The sequence below is a fragment of the Xenia sp. Carnegie-2017 genome, unplaced genomic scaffold, assembly GCF_021976095.1.
Source record: "Xenia sp. Carnegie-2017 unplaced genomic scaffold, XeniaSp_v1 HiC_scaffold_24, whole genome shotgun sequence".
NCBI lineage: Eukaryota > Metazoa > Cnidaria > Anthozoa > Malacalcyonacea > Xeniidae > Xenia > Xenia sp. Carnegie-2017.
Window position 1 is genome coordinate 19,082,525 of NW_025813487.1, and position 15,498 is coordinate 19,098,022.

Sequence of the window (15,498 nt, forward strand, 5' to 3'; positions counted from 1 at the left end):
AAAAGTTTGACTTATTATGAAGCCTAAACAACTATCGTTGGTCTTCGAAGAACTATAAACAAATCATAGTCGTCTAAGGCTCTTGATAAGCTGTTTAATGAGGATATGCAATAGGAAAAGTTAACAGCTAGGTGACGACAGATGCATACGTCAGCGCAGCAGGCAGCGAAAGGGGTATATGAGGCGTAGGCTTAAGAGTCAATCATAATTGACAGTGGTAGTCTTTAGCACAACGAATCTAAATCTCGCCAACAAAGAAAGATATATAACTATCTTCATTGTTCAGCACAATCTTGTACTATCGTGTACAAATGGAATGAAACTGAACAGTCGTAATTTGTTCATGTACAATGCAGAATACTAGCCCAGAAATTGATGAAGTAAAATTTTAATTTTACCTCTGATGATAGTAAGATTTTTAACATCAGATAAATCATTTCCCAGTTTATTCTTTGCTTCACAACGATATGAACCAGCGTTATTGAAGTTGACAGATTGAATGATGTATGTCTTATTATTACTGATAACTGCACCATTATGATAAATAGTGTAGGTTGGTTCAGGATAACCATCTGATTCACAGGTTATTGTCACATTTTGACCTTGTTTTACTGACATTGGACTGATGGTGATATTGGTTTGTTGTGGTCGATCTGTAAAGAATAAAATTAAATCCAATATTCGAAACAAACGTTTATAATGAGATCTGAAATGATGTCTTACAAACTTACAAGTAGCTTTCACTGTTACTTCAATAGATTTTTCATCTCTAAAACGTTGATCATTATAACTTTGTGCTTTACATGTGTAATTTCCACCATCATTCAATGTAACATTAGTGATTACTAATGTCTTATTTACAACTCCAACATCACCAATTATGTTGTTATTTTTATCAAACCATGTGACATTAGCAGGAGGGTTACCTCCTTCACCTCTACATACACATGATACATTATCACCTTCATTCACAACCAGAGGTGTTGAACAATTAATTACCACTGTAGGTTTCACTGAAATTAAAAACAGAAAATATTCCTTTCTTAAATTAGCTATGAAAAAGAAAATTGATAATGAGAGTATTCGTTAGTGTTAGATGCATTTTCTTAGGAGTGTTCAATCGATGCCCTAACCAGTCACAAGCCAGCACGAAGCCCGCTTATCAGTAGCTAAAAGTCCAGAATAGTGGAAATTTTCCACTAAACTGCTATCCAATGAGATTTTTGCATTATTGTCGATTTCAGTTAACTTTTCAAATGGCGGTTGCCAAGTTACTTTCTAATGTTGCCAACTAAATTTCCAAATATGGAATATTCGAAAAGAACTTGTCAACTTGAGTTGACAAGTTGTGTACTTGAGTACTGAAGTTGTGTACTTGAGTACTGAAGTTGTGAACTAAAGTTGCGAAGTACAAGCAAACGCCAAAGGTCTTTGTACCCTGTAGACATTTGGCAATGAATCCGTTCAGTAAGCAAGGAAAAGCTTTAGCAATTCTAATCCGTTTGACGGCCCTCTAAGAGTGTTATAATGCGATACGCCGTTTACATTATGTAATAAATTTACAGTAAATGTGGCACTAGAAGAGTATCATTGGATTTTAAATGCAGGAGTACCCTGCATACTGTGCCCTCGACGTCTGTAGCCACTCGTAACAACTACAGACGACTCATCAAAGAAATGCATACGGTTGCAATCAATCAATGAAATATTTGCTACGTAAGCTAACTTCTCCATAACGCCTGGCCGTTCTGTCTCTCGAGGAATTTGACTTATTACCTTGTTAGAGTAACCAAGATCTTTTTTCGAAATTCTGCTAATGGATGACCTGCTAGGTATGTTTGCTGGAAGGCAAACTTTGTTATTTCTAGGTGTTGCTGAATCTCTGCGTAAATAGATGGTTTATTAATTTTTATTCAGCGTATGCAATAACGTCATCTGTACGCGTGTTCGAACATCACGTTCGCTCTGGCGAGGTGCAATAAAACCAGTGTCTACCCATAGATCTATTAAATTTGATATAGTCTTATACGGTAGGTTTAGTTGTTTCAAAATGATTGTCAAACACTCATTATTTAACCACATTTCAAGTATTTCATTTCTTACTTCTATTGGTAAAGCTTTTCCTTGCTTACTGAACGGATTCGTTGCCAAATGTCTACAGGGTACAAAGACCTTTCGCGTTTGCTTGTACTTCGCAACTTTAGTTCACAACTTCAGTACTCAAGTTCACAACTTCAGTACTCAAGTACACAACTTGTCAATTCAAGTTGACAAGTTCATATCGAATATTCCATATTTGGAAATGTAGTTGGCAACATTAGAAAGTAACTTGGCAACCGCCATTTGAAAAGTTAACTGAAATCGACGGTAAACCGCTGCATTATTAACCAATTTACTTATTGAAAATCTTATTGGTAAAAAAGACTTTGATGTTGGAAAACAACAACAACAATTTAAAGTCGATCGCGTGACCGACTAGACCTAAAGAATATTGACTTATTATGAAATCTAAAAAAACTATCATTGGTCTTCGAAGAACTATAAACAAATCATAGTCGTCTAAGGCTTTTGATAACCTATTTAATGAGGATATGCAATAGGCAAAGTTAACAGCTAGGTGACAACAGATGCATACGTCAGCGCAGTAGGCAGCGAAAGGGCAATGTGTATGCCTAAGAGTCAATCATAATTGGCAGTAGTAGTCTTTCAGCAAAACGAATCTAAATCTCGCCAACAAAGAAAAATATATAACTATCTTCATTGTTCATCACAATCTTGTACTATCGTGTACAAATGGGATGAAACTGAACAGTCGTAATTTGTTCATGTACAATGTAGAATACTAGCCCAAAAATTGATGAAGTAAAATTTTAATTCTACCTTTGATGATAGTAAGATTTTTAACTTGAGATGAATCATTTCCCAGTCTATTCTTTGCTTCACAACGATATGAACCAGCGTTATTGAAGTTGACAGATTGAATGATGTATGTCTTATTATTACTGATAACTGCACCATTATGATAAATAGTGTAGGTTGGTTCAGGATAACCATCTGATTCACAGGTTATTGTCACATTTTGACCTTTTTTTACTGACATTGGACTGATGGTAATATTGGTTTGTTGTGGTGGATCTGTATAGAATAAAATTAAATTCAATATTCTACACAAACGTTTATAATGAGATCTGAAATGTTGTCTTACAAACTTACAAGCAGCTTTCACTGTTACTTCAATAGATTTTTCATCTCTAAAACGTGGATCATTATAACTCTGTGCTTTACATGTGTAATTTCCACCATCATTTACTGTAACATTAGTGATTACTAATGTCTTATTTACAACTCCAATATCACCAATTATGTTGTTATGTTTATCAAACCATGTGACATTAGCAGGAGGGATACCTCCTTCACCTCTACATACACATGACACATTATCACCTTCATCCACAACCAGAGGAGTTGAACAATTAATTACCACTGTAGGTTTCACTGAAATTAAAACAGAAAATATTCCTTTCTTAAATTAGTTATGAAAAAGAAAATTAATAATGAGAGTATTCGTTAGTGTTAGGTGCATTTTCTTAGGAGTGTTGGATCGATGCCCTAACCAGTCACAAGCCAGCAGTAAGCCCGCTTATCAGTCGCTAAAGTCTAGATTAGTGGAAATTTTCCACTAAACTGCTATCCAATGAGATTTTGGACTAAGCCGCTGCATTATTAACCAATTTGCTTAATAAAAATTTCATTTGTAAAAAGACTTTGATGTTGGAAAAGAACAACAAAATAACAATAATCACTCAAATTTCAAGATGCATATAAATAATAAATTTTGAAATTTTGAAAATCAATCGCGTGACCGACTAGACATAAAAAATATTGACTTATTATGGAGCCTAAACAAATATTGTTGGTCTTCGAAGAACTACAAACAAATCATAGCCGTTTAAGTCTCTTGATAACCTATTTAATGAAGATATGCAATAGGAAAGTTAACAGCTAGGTGACGACAGTTGCATACGTCAGCGCAGCAGGAAGCGAAAGTGGCATATGAGGAGTAAAGACATGCATACACGTCAGCAGCGAAAGGGGTATATGAAGAGTAAAGACATGCATACACGTCAGCCCGGCAGGCAGCGAAAGGGTATATGAGGTGTAGGTTTAAGAGTCAATCATAATTGGCAGTGGTAGTCATTCAGCACAACCAATCAAAATCGCGCCAACAAAGAAAAATATATAACTATCTTCATTGTTCAGCACAATCTTGTACTATCGTGTACAAATGGGATGAAACTGAACAGTCGTAATTTGTTCAAGTACAATGCAGAATACTAGCCCAAAAATTGATGAAGTAAAATTTGAATTTTACCTCTGATGATAGTAAGATTTTTAACTTGAGATGAATCATTTCCCAGTCTATTCTTTGCTTCACAACGATATGAACCAGCGTTATTGAAGTTGACAGATTGAATAATGTATGTCTTATTATTGCTGATAACTGCACCATTATGATAAATAGTGTAGGTTGGTTCAGGATAACCATCTGATTCACAGGTTATTGTCACATTTTGACCTTTTTTTACTGACATTGGACTGATGGTAATATTGGTTTGTTGTGGTGGATCTGTATAGAATAAAATTAAATTCAATATTCTACACAAACGTTTATAATGAGATCTGAAATGCTGTCTTACAAACTTACAAGCAGCTTTCACTGTCACTTCAACAGATTTTTCATCTTTAAAACGTGGATCATTATAACTTTGTGCTTTACATGTGTAATTTCCACCATCATTTAATGTAACATTAGTGATTACTAATGTCTTACTTACAACTCCAACATCACCAATTATGTTGTTATCTTTATTAAACCATGTGACATTAGCAGGAGGGATACCTCCTTCACCTTTACATACACATGATACATTATCACCTTCATTGACAACCAGAGGTGTTGAACAATTAATTACCACTGTAGGTTTCACTGAAATTAAAAACAGAAAATATTCCTCTCTTAAATTAGCTATGAAAAAGAAAATTAATAATGAGAGTATTCGTTAGTGTTAGGTGCATTTTCTTAGGAGTGTTGGATCGATGCCCTAACCAGTCACAAGCCAGCACGAAGCCCGCTCATCACTCGCTAAAAGTCCAAATTAGTGGAAATCTTCCACTAAACTGATATCCAATGAGATTTTTGGATTAAACCGCTGCATTATTAACCAATTTGCTTAATAAAAATTTCATTTGTAAAAAAGACTTTGATGTTGCAAAAGAACAACAAAATAACAATAATCACTCAAATTTCAAGATGCATATTAATAATAAATTTTGAAATTTTGAAAGACCATCGCGTGACCGACTAGACATAAAAAGTTTGACTTATTATGAAGCCTAAACAACTATCATTGGTCTTCGAAGAACTATTGGTCTAAGGCTCTTGATAACCTATTTAATGAGGATATGCAATAGGCAAAGTTAACAGCTAGGTGACGACAGATGCATACGTCAGCGCAGCAGGTAGCAAAGGGGTATATGAGGCGTAGGCTTACGAGTCAATCATAATTGGCAGTGGTAGTCTTTAGCACAACGAATCTAAATCTCTATTAATCTCTACAAAGAAAAATATATTACTATCTTCAATTGTTCAGCACAAACTTGTACGATCGTGTACAAATGGGATGAAACTGAACAGTCGTAATTTGTTCATGTACAATGTAGAATACTAGCCCAGAAATTGATGAAGTAAAATTGTAATTCTACCTCTGATGATAGTAAGATTTTTAACATCAGATAAATCATTTCCCAGTTTATTCTTTGCTTCACAACGATATGAACCAGCGTTATTGAAGTTGACAGATTGAATGATGTATGTCTTATTATTACTGATAACTGCACCATTATGATAAATAGTGTAGGTTGGTTCAGGATAACCATCTGATTCACAGGTTATTGTCACATTTTGACCTTTTTTTACTGACATTGGACTGATGGTGATATTGGTTTGTTGTGGTGGATCTGTAAAGAATAAAATTAAATTCAAAATTCTACACAAACGTTTATAATGAGATCTGAAATGTTGTCTTACAAACTTACAAGTAGCTTTCACTGTTACTTCAATAGATTTTTCATCTCTAAAACGTGGATCATTATAACTCTGTGCTTTACATGTGTAATTTCCACCATCATTTACTGTAACATTAGTGATTACTAATGTCTTACTTACAACTCCAACATCACCAATTATGTTGTTATCTTTATTAAACCATGTGACATTAGCAGGAGGGATACCTCCTTCACCTTTACATACACATGATACATTATCACCTTCATTGACAACCAGAGGTGTTGAACAATTAATTACCACTGTAGGTTTCACTGAAATTAAAAACAGAAAATATTCCTTTCTTAAATTAGTTATGAAAAAGAAAATTAATAATGACGGTATTCGTTAGTGTTAGGTGCATTTTCTTAGGAGTGTTGGATCGATGCCCTAACCAGTCACAAGCCAGCACGAAGCCCGCTTATCAGTAGCTAAAAGTCCAAATTAGTGGAAATCTTCCACTAAACTGATATCCAATGAGATTTTTGGATTAAACCGCTGCATTATTAACCAATTTGCTTAATAAAAATTTCATTTGTAAAAAAGACTTTGATGTTGCAAAAGAACAACAAAATAACAATAATCACTCAAATTTCAAGATGCATATTAATAATAAATTTTGAAATTTTGAAAATCAATCGCGTGACCGACTAGACATAAAAAAATATTGACTTATTATGGAGCCTACACAAATATTGTTGGTCTTCGAAGAACTACAAACAAATCATAGCCGTTTAAGTCTCTTGATAACCTATTTAATGAAGATATGCAATAGGAAAGTTAACAGCTAGGTGACGACAGATGCATACGTCAGCGCAGCAGGCAGCGAAAGCGGTATAGGAGGAAAAAAGACATGCATACACGTCAGCGCAGAAGGCAGCGAAATATAGAACAAAGACATGCATATACGTCAGCGCAGCAGGAAGCGAAAGTGGCATATGAGGAGTAAAGACATGCATACATATCAGAGGCAGCGAAAGGGGTATATGAGGAGTAAAGACATGCATATACGTCAGCGCAGCAGGAAGCGAAAGTGGCATATGAGGTAAAGACATGCAGCGCAGCAGGAAGCGAAAGTATGAGAAAGACATGCCTCAGCGCAGCAGGAAGCGAAAGTGGCATATGAGGAGTAAAGACATCAAGTCAGCCAGCAGGCAGAAAGGGTATATGAGGGTAAAGACATACATACGTCAGGCAGGCAACGAAAGGTATATGAGGAGTAAAGACATGCATACGTCACGCAGCAGGCAGTAAAGGGGCATATGAGGAGTAGAACATGCATACACGTCAGCGAATCAGGCAGCGAAAGGGGTATATAAATAGTAAAGACATGCATACACGTCAGCCCGGCAGGAAGCGAAAGTGGCATATGAGGAGTAAAGACATGCATACATGTCAACGCAGCAGGAAGCGAAAGGGGCATATGAGGAGTAAAGACATGCATATACGTCAGCGCAGCAGGAAGCGAAAGTGGCATATGAGGAGTAAAGACATGCATACACGTCAGCGCATCAGGCAGCGAAAGGGTATATGAAGAGTAAAGACATGCATACACGTCAGCCCGGCAGGCAGCGAAAGGGGTATATGAGGTGTAGGTTTAAGAGTCAATCATAATTGGCAGTGGTAGTCATTCAGCACAACCAATCAAAATCGCGCCAACAAAGAAAAATATATAACTATCTTCATTGTTCAGCACAATCTTGTACTATCGTGTACAAATGGGATGAAACTGAACAGTCGTAATTTGTTCAAGTACAATGCAGAATACTAGCCCAAAAATTGATGAAGTAAAATTTGAATTTTACCTCTGATGATAGTAAGATTTTTAACTTGAGATGAATCATTTCCCAGTCTATTCTTTGCTTCACAACGATATGAACCAGCGTTATTGAAGTTGACAGATTGAATAATGTATGTCTTATTATTGCTGATAACTGCACCATTATGATAAATAGTGTAGGTTGGTTCAGGATAACCATCTGATTCACAGGTTATTGTCACATTTTGACCTTTTTTTACTGACATTGGACTGATGGTAATATTGGTTTGTTGTGGTGGATCTGTATAGAATAAAATTAAATTCAATATTCTACACAAACGTTTATAATGAGATCTGAAATGCTGTCTTACAAACTTACAAGCAGCTTTCACTGTCACTTCAACAGATTTTTCATCTTTAAAACGTGGATCATTATAACTTTGTGCTTTACATGTGTAATTTCCACCATCATTTAATGTAACATTAGTGATTACTAATGTCTTACTTACAACTCCAACATCACCAATTATGTTGTTATCTTTATTAAACCATGTGACATTAGCAGGAGGGATACCTCCTTCACCTTTACATACACATGATACATTATCACCTTCATTGACAACCAGAGGTGTTGAACAATTAATTACCACTGTAGGTTTCACTGAAATTAAAAACAGAAAATATTCCTTTCTTAAATTAGTTATGAAAAAGAAAATTAATAATGACGGTATTCGTTAGTGTTAGGTGCATTTTCTTAGGAGTGTTGGATCGATGCCCTAACCAGTCACAAGCCAGCACGAAGCCCGCTTATCAGTAGCTAAAAGTCCAAATTAGTGGAAATCTTCCACTAAACTGATATCCAATGAGATTTTTGGATTAAACCGCTGCATTATTAACCAATTTGCTTAATAAAAATTTCATTTGTAAAAAAGACTTTGATGTTGCAAAAGAACAACAAAATAACAATAATCACTCAAATTTCAAGATGCATATTAATAATAAATTTTGAAATTTTGAAAGACCATCGCGTGACCGACTAGACATAAAAAGTTTGACTTATTATGAAGCCTAAACAACTATCATTGGTCTTCGAAGAACTATTGGTCTAAGGCTCTTGATAACCTATTTAATGAGGATATGCAATAGGCAAAGTTAACAGCTAGGTGACGACAGATGCATACGTCAGCGCAGCAGGTAGCAAAGGGTATATGAGGCGTAGGCTTACGAGTCAATCATAATTGGCAGTGGTAGTCTTTTAGCACAACGAATCTAAATCTCTATTAATCTCTACAAAGAAAAATATATTACTATCTTCAATTGTTCAGCACAAACTTGTACGATCGTGTACAAATGGGATGAAACTGAACAGTCGTAATTTGTTCATGTACAATGTAGAATACTAGCCCAGAAATTGATGAAGTAAAATTGTAATTCTACCTCTGATGATAGTAAGATTTTTAACATCAGATAAATCATTTCCCAGTTTATTCTTTGCTTCACAACGATATGAACCAGCGTTATTGAAGTTGACAGATTGAATGATGTATGTCTTATTATTACTGATAACTGCACCATTATGATAAATAGTGTAGGTTGGTTCAGGATAACCATCTGATTCACAGGTTATTGTCACATTTTGACCTTTTTTTACTGACATTGGACTGATGGTGATATTGGTTTGTTGTGGTGGATCTGTAAAGAATAAAATTAAATTCAAAATTCTACACAAACGTTTATAATGAGATCTGAAATGTTGTCTTACAAACTTACAAGTAGCTTTCACTGTTACTTCAATAGATTTTTCATCTCTAAAACGTGGATCATTATAACTCTGTGCTTTACATGTGTAATTTCCACCATCATTTACTGTAACATTAGTGATTACTAATGTCTTACTTACAACTCCAACATCACCAATTATGTTGTTATGTTTATCAAACCATGTTACATTAGCAGGAGGGATACCTCCTTCACCTCTACATACACATGACACATTATCACCTTCATCCACAACCAGAGGAGTTGAACAATTAATTACCACTGTAGGTTTCACTGAAATTAAAACAGAAAATATTCCTTTCTTAAATTAGTTATGAAAAAGAAAATTAATAATGAGAGTATTCGTTAGTGTTAGGTGCATTTTCTTAGGAGTGTTGGATCGATGCCCTAACCAGTCACAAGCCAGCAGTAAGCCCGCTTATCAGTCGCTAAAAGTCCAGATTAGTGGAAATTTTCCACTAAACTGCTATCCAATGAGATTTTTGGACTAAGCCGCTGCATTATTAACCAATTTGCTTAATAAAAATTTCATTTGTAAAAAGACTTTGATGTTGGAAATAAAACAAAATAACAATAATCACTCAAATTTCAAGATGCATATTAATAATAAATTTTGAAATTTTGAAAATCAATCGCGTGACCGACTAGACATAAAAAATATTGACTTATTATGGAGCCTACACAAATATTGTTGGTCTTCGAAGAACTACAAACAAATCATAGCCGTTTAAGTCTCTTGATAACCTATTTAATGAAAATATGCAATAGGAAAGTTAACAGCTAGGTGACGACAGTTACATACGTCAGCGCAGCAGGCAGCGAAAGGGGCATATGAGGAGTAAAGACATGCATATACCTCAGCGCAGCAGGAAGCGAAAGTGGCATATGAGGAGTAAAGACATGCATACACGTCAGCGCAGCAGGAAGCGAAAGTGGCATATGAGGAGTAAAGACATGCATACGTCAGCGCATCAGGCAGCGAAAGGGGTATATGAGGAGTAAAGACATGCATATACCTCAGCGCAGCAGGAAGCGAAAGTGGCATATGAGGAGTAAAGACATGCATACACGTCAGCGCAGCAGGCAGCGAAAGCGGTATATGAGGAGTAAAGACATGCATACACGTCAGCGCAGAAGGCAGCGAAAGGGGTATATGAGGAGTAAAGACATGCATATACGTCAGCGCAGCAGGAAGCGAAAGTGGCATATGAGGACAAAAACATGCGTCAGCGCAGAAGGCAGCGAAAGGGTATATGAGGAAGAACAGCATATACGTCAGCGCAGGGAAGCAAAGTGGCATATGAGATAAAGAACAATGCATATCAGCGCAGCATAAGAGCGAAAGTGGCATATGAGAGAAAGACAACATCACGCAGAAGAGGCAAAGAAAGAGGTATGAGGATACAAGCAAAAGCGAAAGCATATGAGAAAACAATGCATACATCAGCGCAGAGGCAATGAAAGGGTATATGAGGAGTAAAGACATGCATATACGTCAGCGCAGCAGGAAGCGAAAGTGGCATATGAGGAGTAAAGACATGCATATACCTCAGCACAGCAGGAAGCGAAAGTGGCATATGGGGAGTAGAACATACATATACCTCAGCGCAGCAGGAAGCGAAAGTGGCATATGAGGAGTAAAGACATACATATCCTCAGCGCAGCAGGAAGCGAAAGTGGCATATGAGGAGAAAGAACATATACCTCAGCGCAGCAGGAAGCGAAAGTGGCATATGAGGATAAAGACATGAATACACGTCAGCGCAGCAGGCAGCGAAAGCGGGTGGGAGGAGTAAAGAACAATACATACGTCACAGCAGGCAGCGAAAGGATATATAGGAGTAAAGCAATGCATACGTCAGCGGCAGCGGCAATAAAGAGGTATATGAGGAGTAAAGAGACATGATACATCAACGCAGCAGGCAGCGTAAGGGGCATATGAGGATAAAGACAATACATACGTCAGCGCATCAGGCAGCGAAAGGGTATATGAAGAGTAAAGACATCATACCGTCAGCCGGAAGGCAGCGGGTATATGAGAGATAAAGACATGCATACAAGTCAGCCAGTGGGCAGCGAAAGGGTATATGAGGTGTAAAGACATGCATACGTCAGCGCAGCAGGCAGCGAAAGAGGTATATGAGGGTAAAGACATGCATACACGTCAGCGGGCAGGCAGCGAAAGAGGTATATGAGGAGTAAAGAACATAACGTCAACGCATCAGGCAGCGTAAATATGAGGAGTAAAGACATGCAAACGTCAGCGCATCAGGCAGCGAAAGGGTATAAATAGTAAAGACGCATACACGTCAAACGGCAAACAGCAAAGTGGCATGAGAGTAAAGACATACATACGTCAACGAGCAGGAAGCAAAGGGCATATGAGGAGTAAAGAATGCATATACGTCAGCGCAGCAGGAAGCAAAGAAATGGCATAAAGACAATACATACGCATCAACCAGCAGGAAGCGAAAGGAGCATATGAGGAAGAGACAATACATATAAATCAGCGCAGCAGGAAGAAAGTGGCATGGGAGTAGAAAATGCATGCCTCCCAGAAGCAGGAAGGAAAGTGGCATATAAAGATAAAGACATGCATATACCTCAGCGCAGCAAGAAATAAAGTGGCATATGAGGATAAAGACGTACATATCTCAGCGCAGCAGGAAGCGAAAGGGCATATGAGATAAAGATACGCATATACCTCAGCGCAGCAGGGATCGAAAGTGGCATATGAGATAAAGACAATGCATATGCGTCAAGCAGCAGCAATAAATGGCTATGGAGTAAAGACATGCATATACACCAGCGCAGCAGGAGCGAAAGGGTATATGAGGAGTAAAGAACGCACACGTCAGCGCAAGGAAGCGAAAGGGTATAAAGGTGTAAAGACATACAACGTCAGCGCAGCAGGGAAAGAGGTATATAAGAATTAAGAGGAGGACAATACATGCAAATCAGCCAGCAGGCAGCGAAAGAGGTATATGAGGAGTAAAGACATGCATACACATCAACGCAGCAGGCAGCGTAAAGGGGCATATGAGGAGTAAAGACAATACATACACGTCAGCGCATCAGGCAGCGAAAGGGGTATATGAAGAGTAAAGACATACATACGTCAATGCACGATGCGAAAGGGGTATATGAGGATAAAGACAATACGCTACAGTCAGCCCGGCAGCGAAAGGGGTATATGAGGTGTAAAGACACATACTACACGTCAGCGCAGCAACAGCGAAAGAGGTATATGAGGAGATAGAACAATACATACGTCAGCCGGCAGGCAGAAAGAGGGTATATGAGGAGTAAAGACATGCATGCACGTCAACGCAGCAGGCAGCGTAAGGGGCATATGAGAGTAAGACATGACATACGTCAGCGCAGCAGGCAGCGAAAGGGTATATGAGGATAAAGCATACATACATCAACGCAGCAGGTAGCGAGAGGTATATGAGAGTAAAGACATACATACATCAACGCAGCAGGCAGCGTGAGGGGCATATGAGGGGTAAAGACATGCATACGTCAGCGCATCAGGCAGAAAGGGGTATATGAAGAGTAAAGACAATACATACCGTCAGAGGCAGCAGAAAAAGGTATATGAGATAAAGACATGCATACAAGTCAGCCCGGCAGGCAGCGAAAGGGTTATATGAGGAGTAAAGACATGCATACAAGTCAGCGCATCAGGAAGCGAAAGAGGCATATGAAGAGTAAAGACATGCATACACGTCAGCCCGGCAGGCAGAGAAAGGGGTATATGAGGAGTAAAGACATGCATACACGTCAGCGCAGCAGGCAGCGAAAGAGGTATATGAGGAGTAAAGACATGCATACACGTCAGCCCGGCAGGCAGCGAAAGAGGTATATGAAGAGTAAAGACATGCATACACATCAACGCAGCAGGCAGCGTAAGGGGCATATGAGGAGTAAAGACATGCATACACGTCAGTATCAGGCAGCGAAAGGGGTATATGAAGAGTAAAGAATGCATACGTCAGCCAGCAGGTAGCGAAAGGGGCATAAGGGGAGTATAAAGACATACATATAAGTCAAGGCAGGCAAAGTGGCATATGAGGAGTAAAGGCATATAAGAAGTTAGGAAACATTGCATACCTCAGCAGCAGCAGGAAGAGAAAGAGAGTGGCATATGAGGAGTAAAGACATACCATATACCTCAGCGCAGGAAGCAAAAGTGGCATATGAGGAATAAAGACAATGCATATACCTCAGCGCAGCAAAAGGGGCCAGAGAAAGTATGCATATACAGCAGGAGAAAGCAACGATACATATGCAAAGATCAGCGAGGAGGCATATGAGCGGAGATAAAGATACATACACATCAACGCAGCAGGCAGCGAAAGGGTATATGAGGATAAAGACATGTACATATACATCAGTAGCAATAGGCAGCAGCGAAAGGGTATATGAAGAGTAAAGACATGCATACGTCACGGCGCGGCAGGCGCGAAGGGTATATGAGGAGTAGACATGCATGCAGAAGTCAGCCCGGCAGGCAGCGAAAGGGGTATATGAGGAGTAAAGACATGCATACGTCAGCCAGCAGGCAGCGAGAGGTATATGGAGTAAAGACATACACGTCAACGCAGCAGGCAGCGTAAAGGGGCATATGAGAGTAAAGACAATACGTCAGCGCATCAGGCAGCGAAAGGGTATATGAAGAGTAAAGACATGCATATACGTCAGCGCATCAGGCAGCGAAATGGGTATATGAAGAGTAAAGACATGCATACACGTCAGCGCAGCAGGAAGCGTAAGGGTATATGAGGAGTAAAGACATGCATACACGTCAGCGCAGCAGGCAGCGTAAGAGGTATATGAGGAGTAAAGACATGCATACACGTCAGCCCGGCAGGCAGCGAGAGAGGTATATGAGGAGTAAAGACATGCATACACGTCAACGCAGCAGGCAGCGTAAAGGGGCATATGAGGAGTAAAGACATGCATACACGTCAGCGCATCAGGCAGCGAAAGGGTATATGAAGAGTAAAGACATGCATATACGTCAGCGCATCAGGCAGCGAAAGGGTATATGAAGAGTAAAGACATGCATACACGTCAGCCCGGCAGGCAGCGAAAGGGTATATGAGGAGTAAAGACATGCATATACCTCAGCGCAGCAGGAAGCGAAAGGGGTATATGAGGTGTAGGTTTAAGAGTCAATCATAATTGGCAGTGGTAGTCATTCAGCAAAACGAATCTAAATCTCACCAACAAAGAAAAATATATAACTACCTTCATTGTTCAGCACATTCTTGTACTATCGTGTACAAATGGGATGAAACTGAACAGTCGTAATTTGTTCAAGTACAATGCAGAATACTAGCCCAAAAATTGATGAAGTAAAATTTTAATTTTACCTCTGATGATAGTAAGATTTTTAACTTGAGATGAATCATTTCCCAGTCTATTCTTTGCTTCACAACGATATGAACCAGCGTTATTGAAGTTGACAGATTGAATAATGTATGTCTTATTATTGCTGATAACTGCACCATTATGATAAATAGTGTAGGTTGGTTCAGGATAACCATGTGATTCACAGGTTATTGTCACATTTTGACCTTTTTTTACTGACATTGGACTGATTGTAATATTGGTTTGTTGTGGTGGATCTGTATAGAATAAAATTAAATTCAATATTCTACACAAACGTTTATAATGAGATCTGAAATGCTGTCTTACAAACTTACAAGCAGCTTTCACTGTTACTTCAATAGATTTTTCATCTCTAAAACGTGGATCATTATAACTCTGTGCTTTACATGTGTAATTTCCACCATCATTTACTGTAACATTAGTGATTACTAATGTCTTATTTACAACTCCAACATCA

At 38.3% G+C, this 15,498-nt stretch overlaps 1 protein-coding gene across 1 annotated transcript in view; it reads right to left on the bottom strand.

The window, feature by feature from the left end:
• Positions 1-15,498, bottom strand: part of LOC124451679 (hemicentin-2-like) — a 140,802-nt gene extending 125,304 nt beyond the window's left edge. Inside the window, exons 1-12 of the mRNA XM_047002279.1 lie at positions 15,356-15,498; positions 15,023-15,277; positions 9,633-9,914; positions 9,300-9,554; positions 8,242-8,523; positions 7,909-8,163; positions 6,097-6,378; positions 5,764-6,018; positions 4,706-4,987; positions 4,373-4,627; positions 3,214-3,495; positions 2,881-3,135 (exon numbers count right to left, since the gene is read on the bottom strand). Coding sequence (XP_046858235.1) covers positions 2,881-3,135; positions 3,214-3,495; positions 4,373-4,627; positions 4,706-4,987; positions 5,764-6,018; positions 6,097-6,378; positions 7,909-8,163; positions 8,242-8,523; positions 9,300-9,554; positions 9,633-9,914; positions 15,023-15,242 — 2,905 coding nt within the window. The 5' untranslated portion in view covers positions 15,243-15,277; positions 15,356-15,498. The remainder of the gene's footprint in view (positions 1-2,880; positions 3,136-3,213; positions 3,496-4,372; positions 4,628-4,705; positions 4,988-5,763; positions 6,019-6,096; positions 6,379-7,908; positions 8,164-8,241; positions 8,524-9,299; positions 9,555-9,632; positions 9,915-15,022; positions 15,278-15,355) is intronic.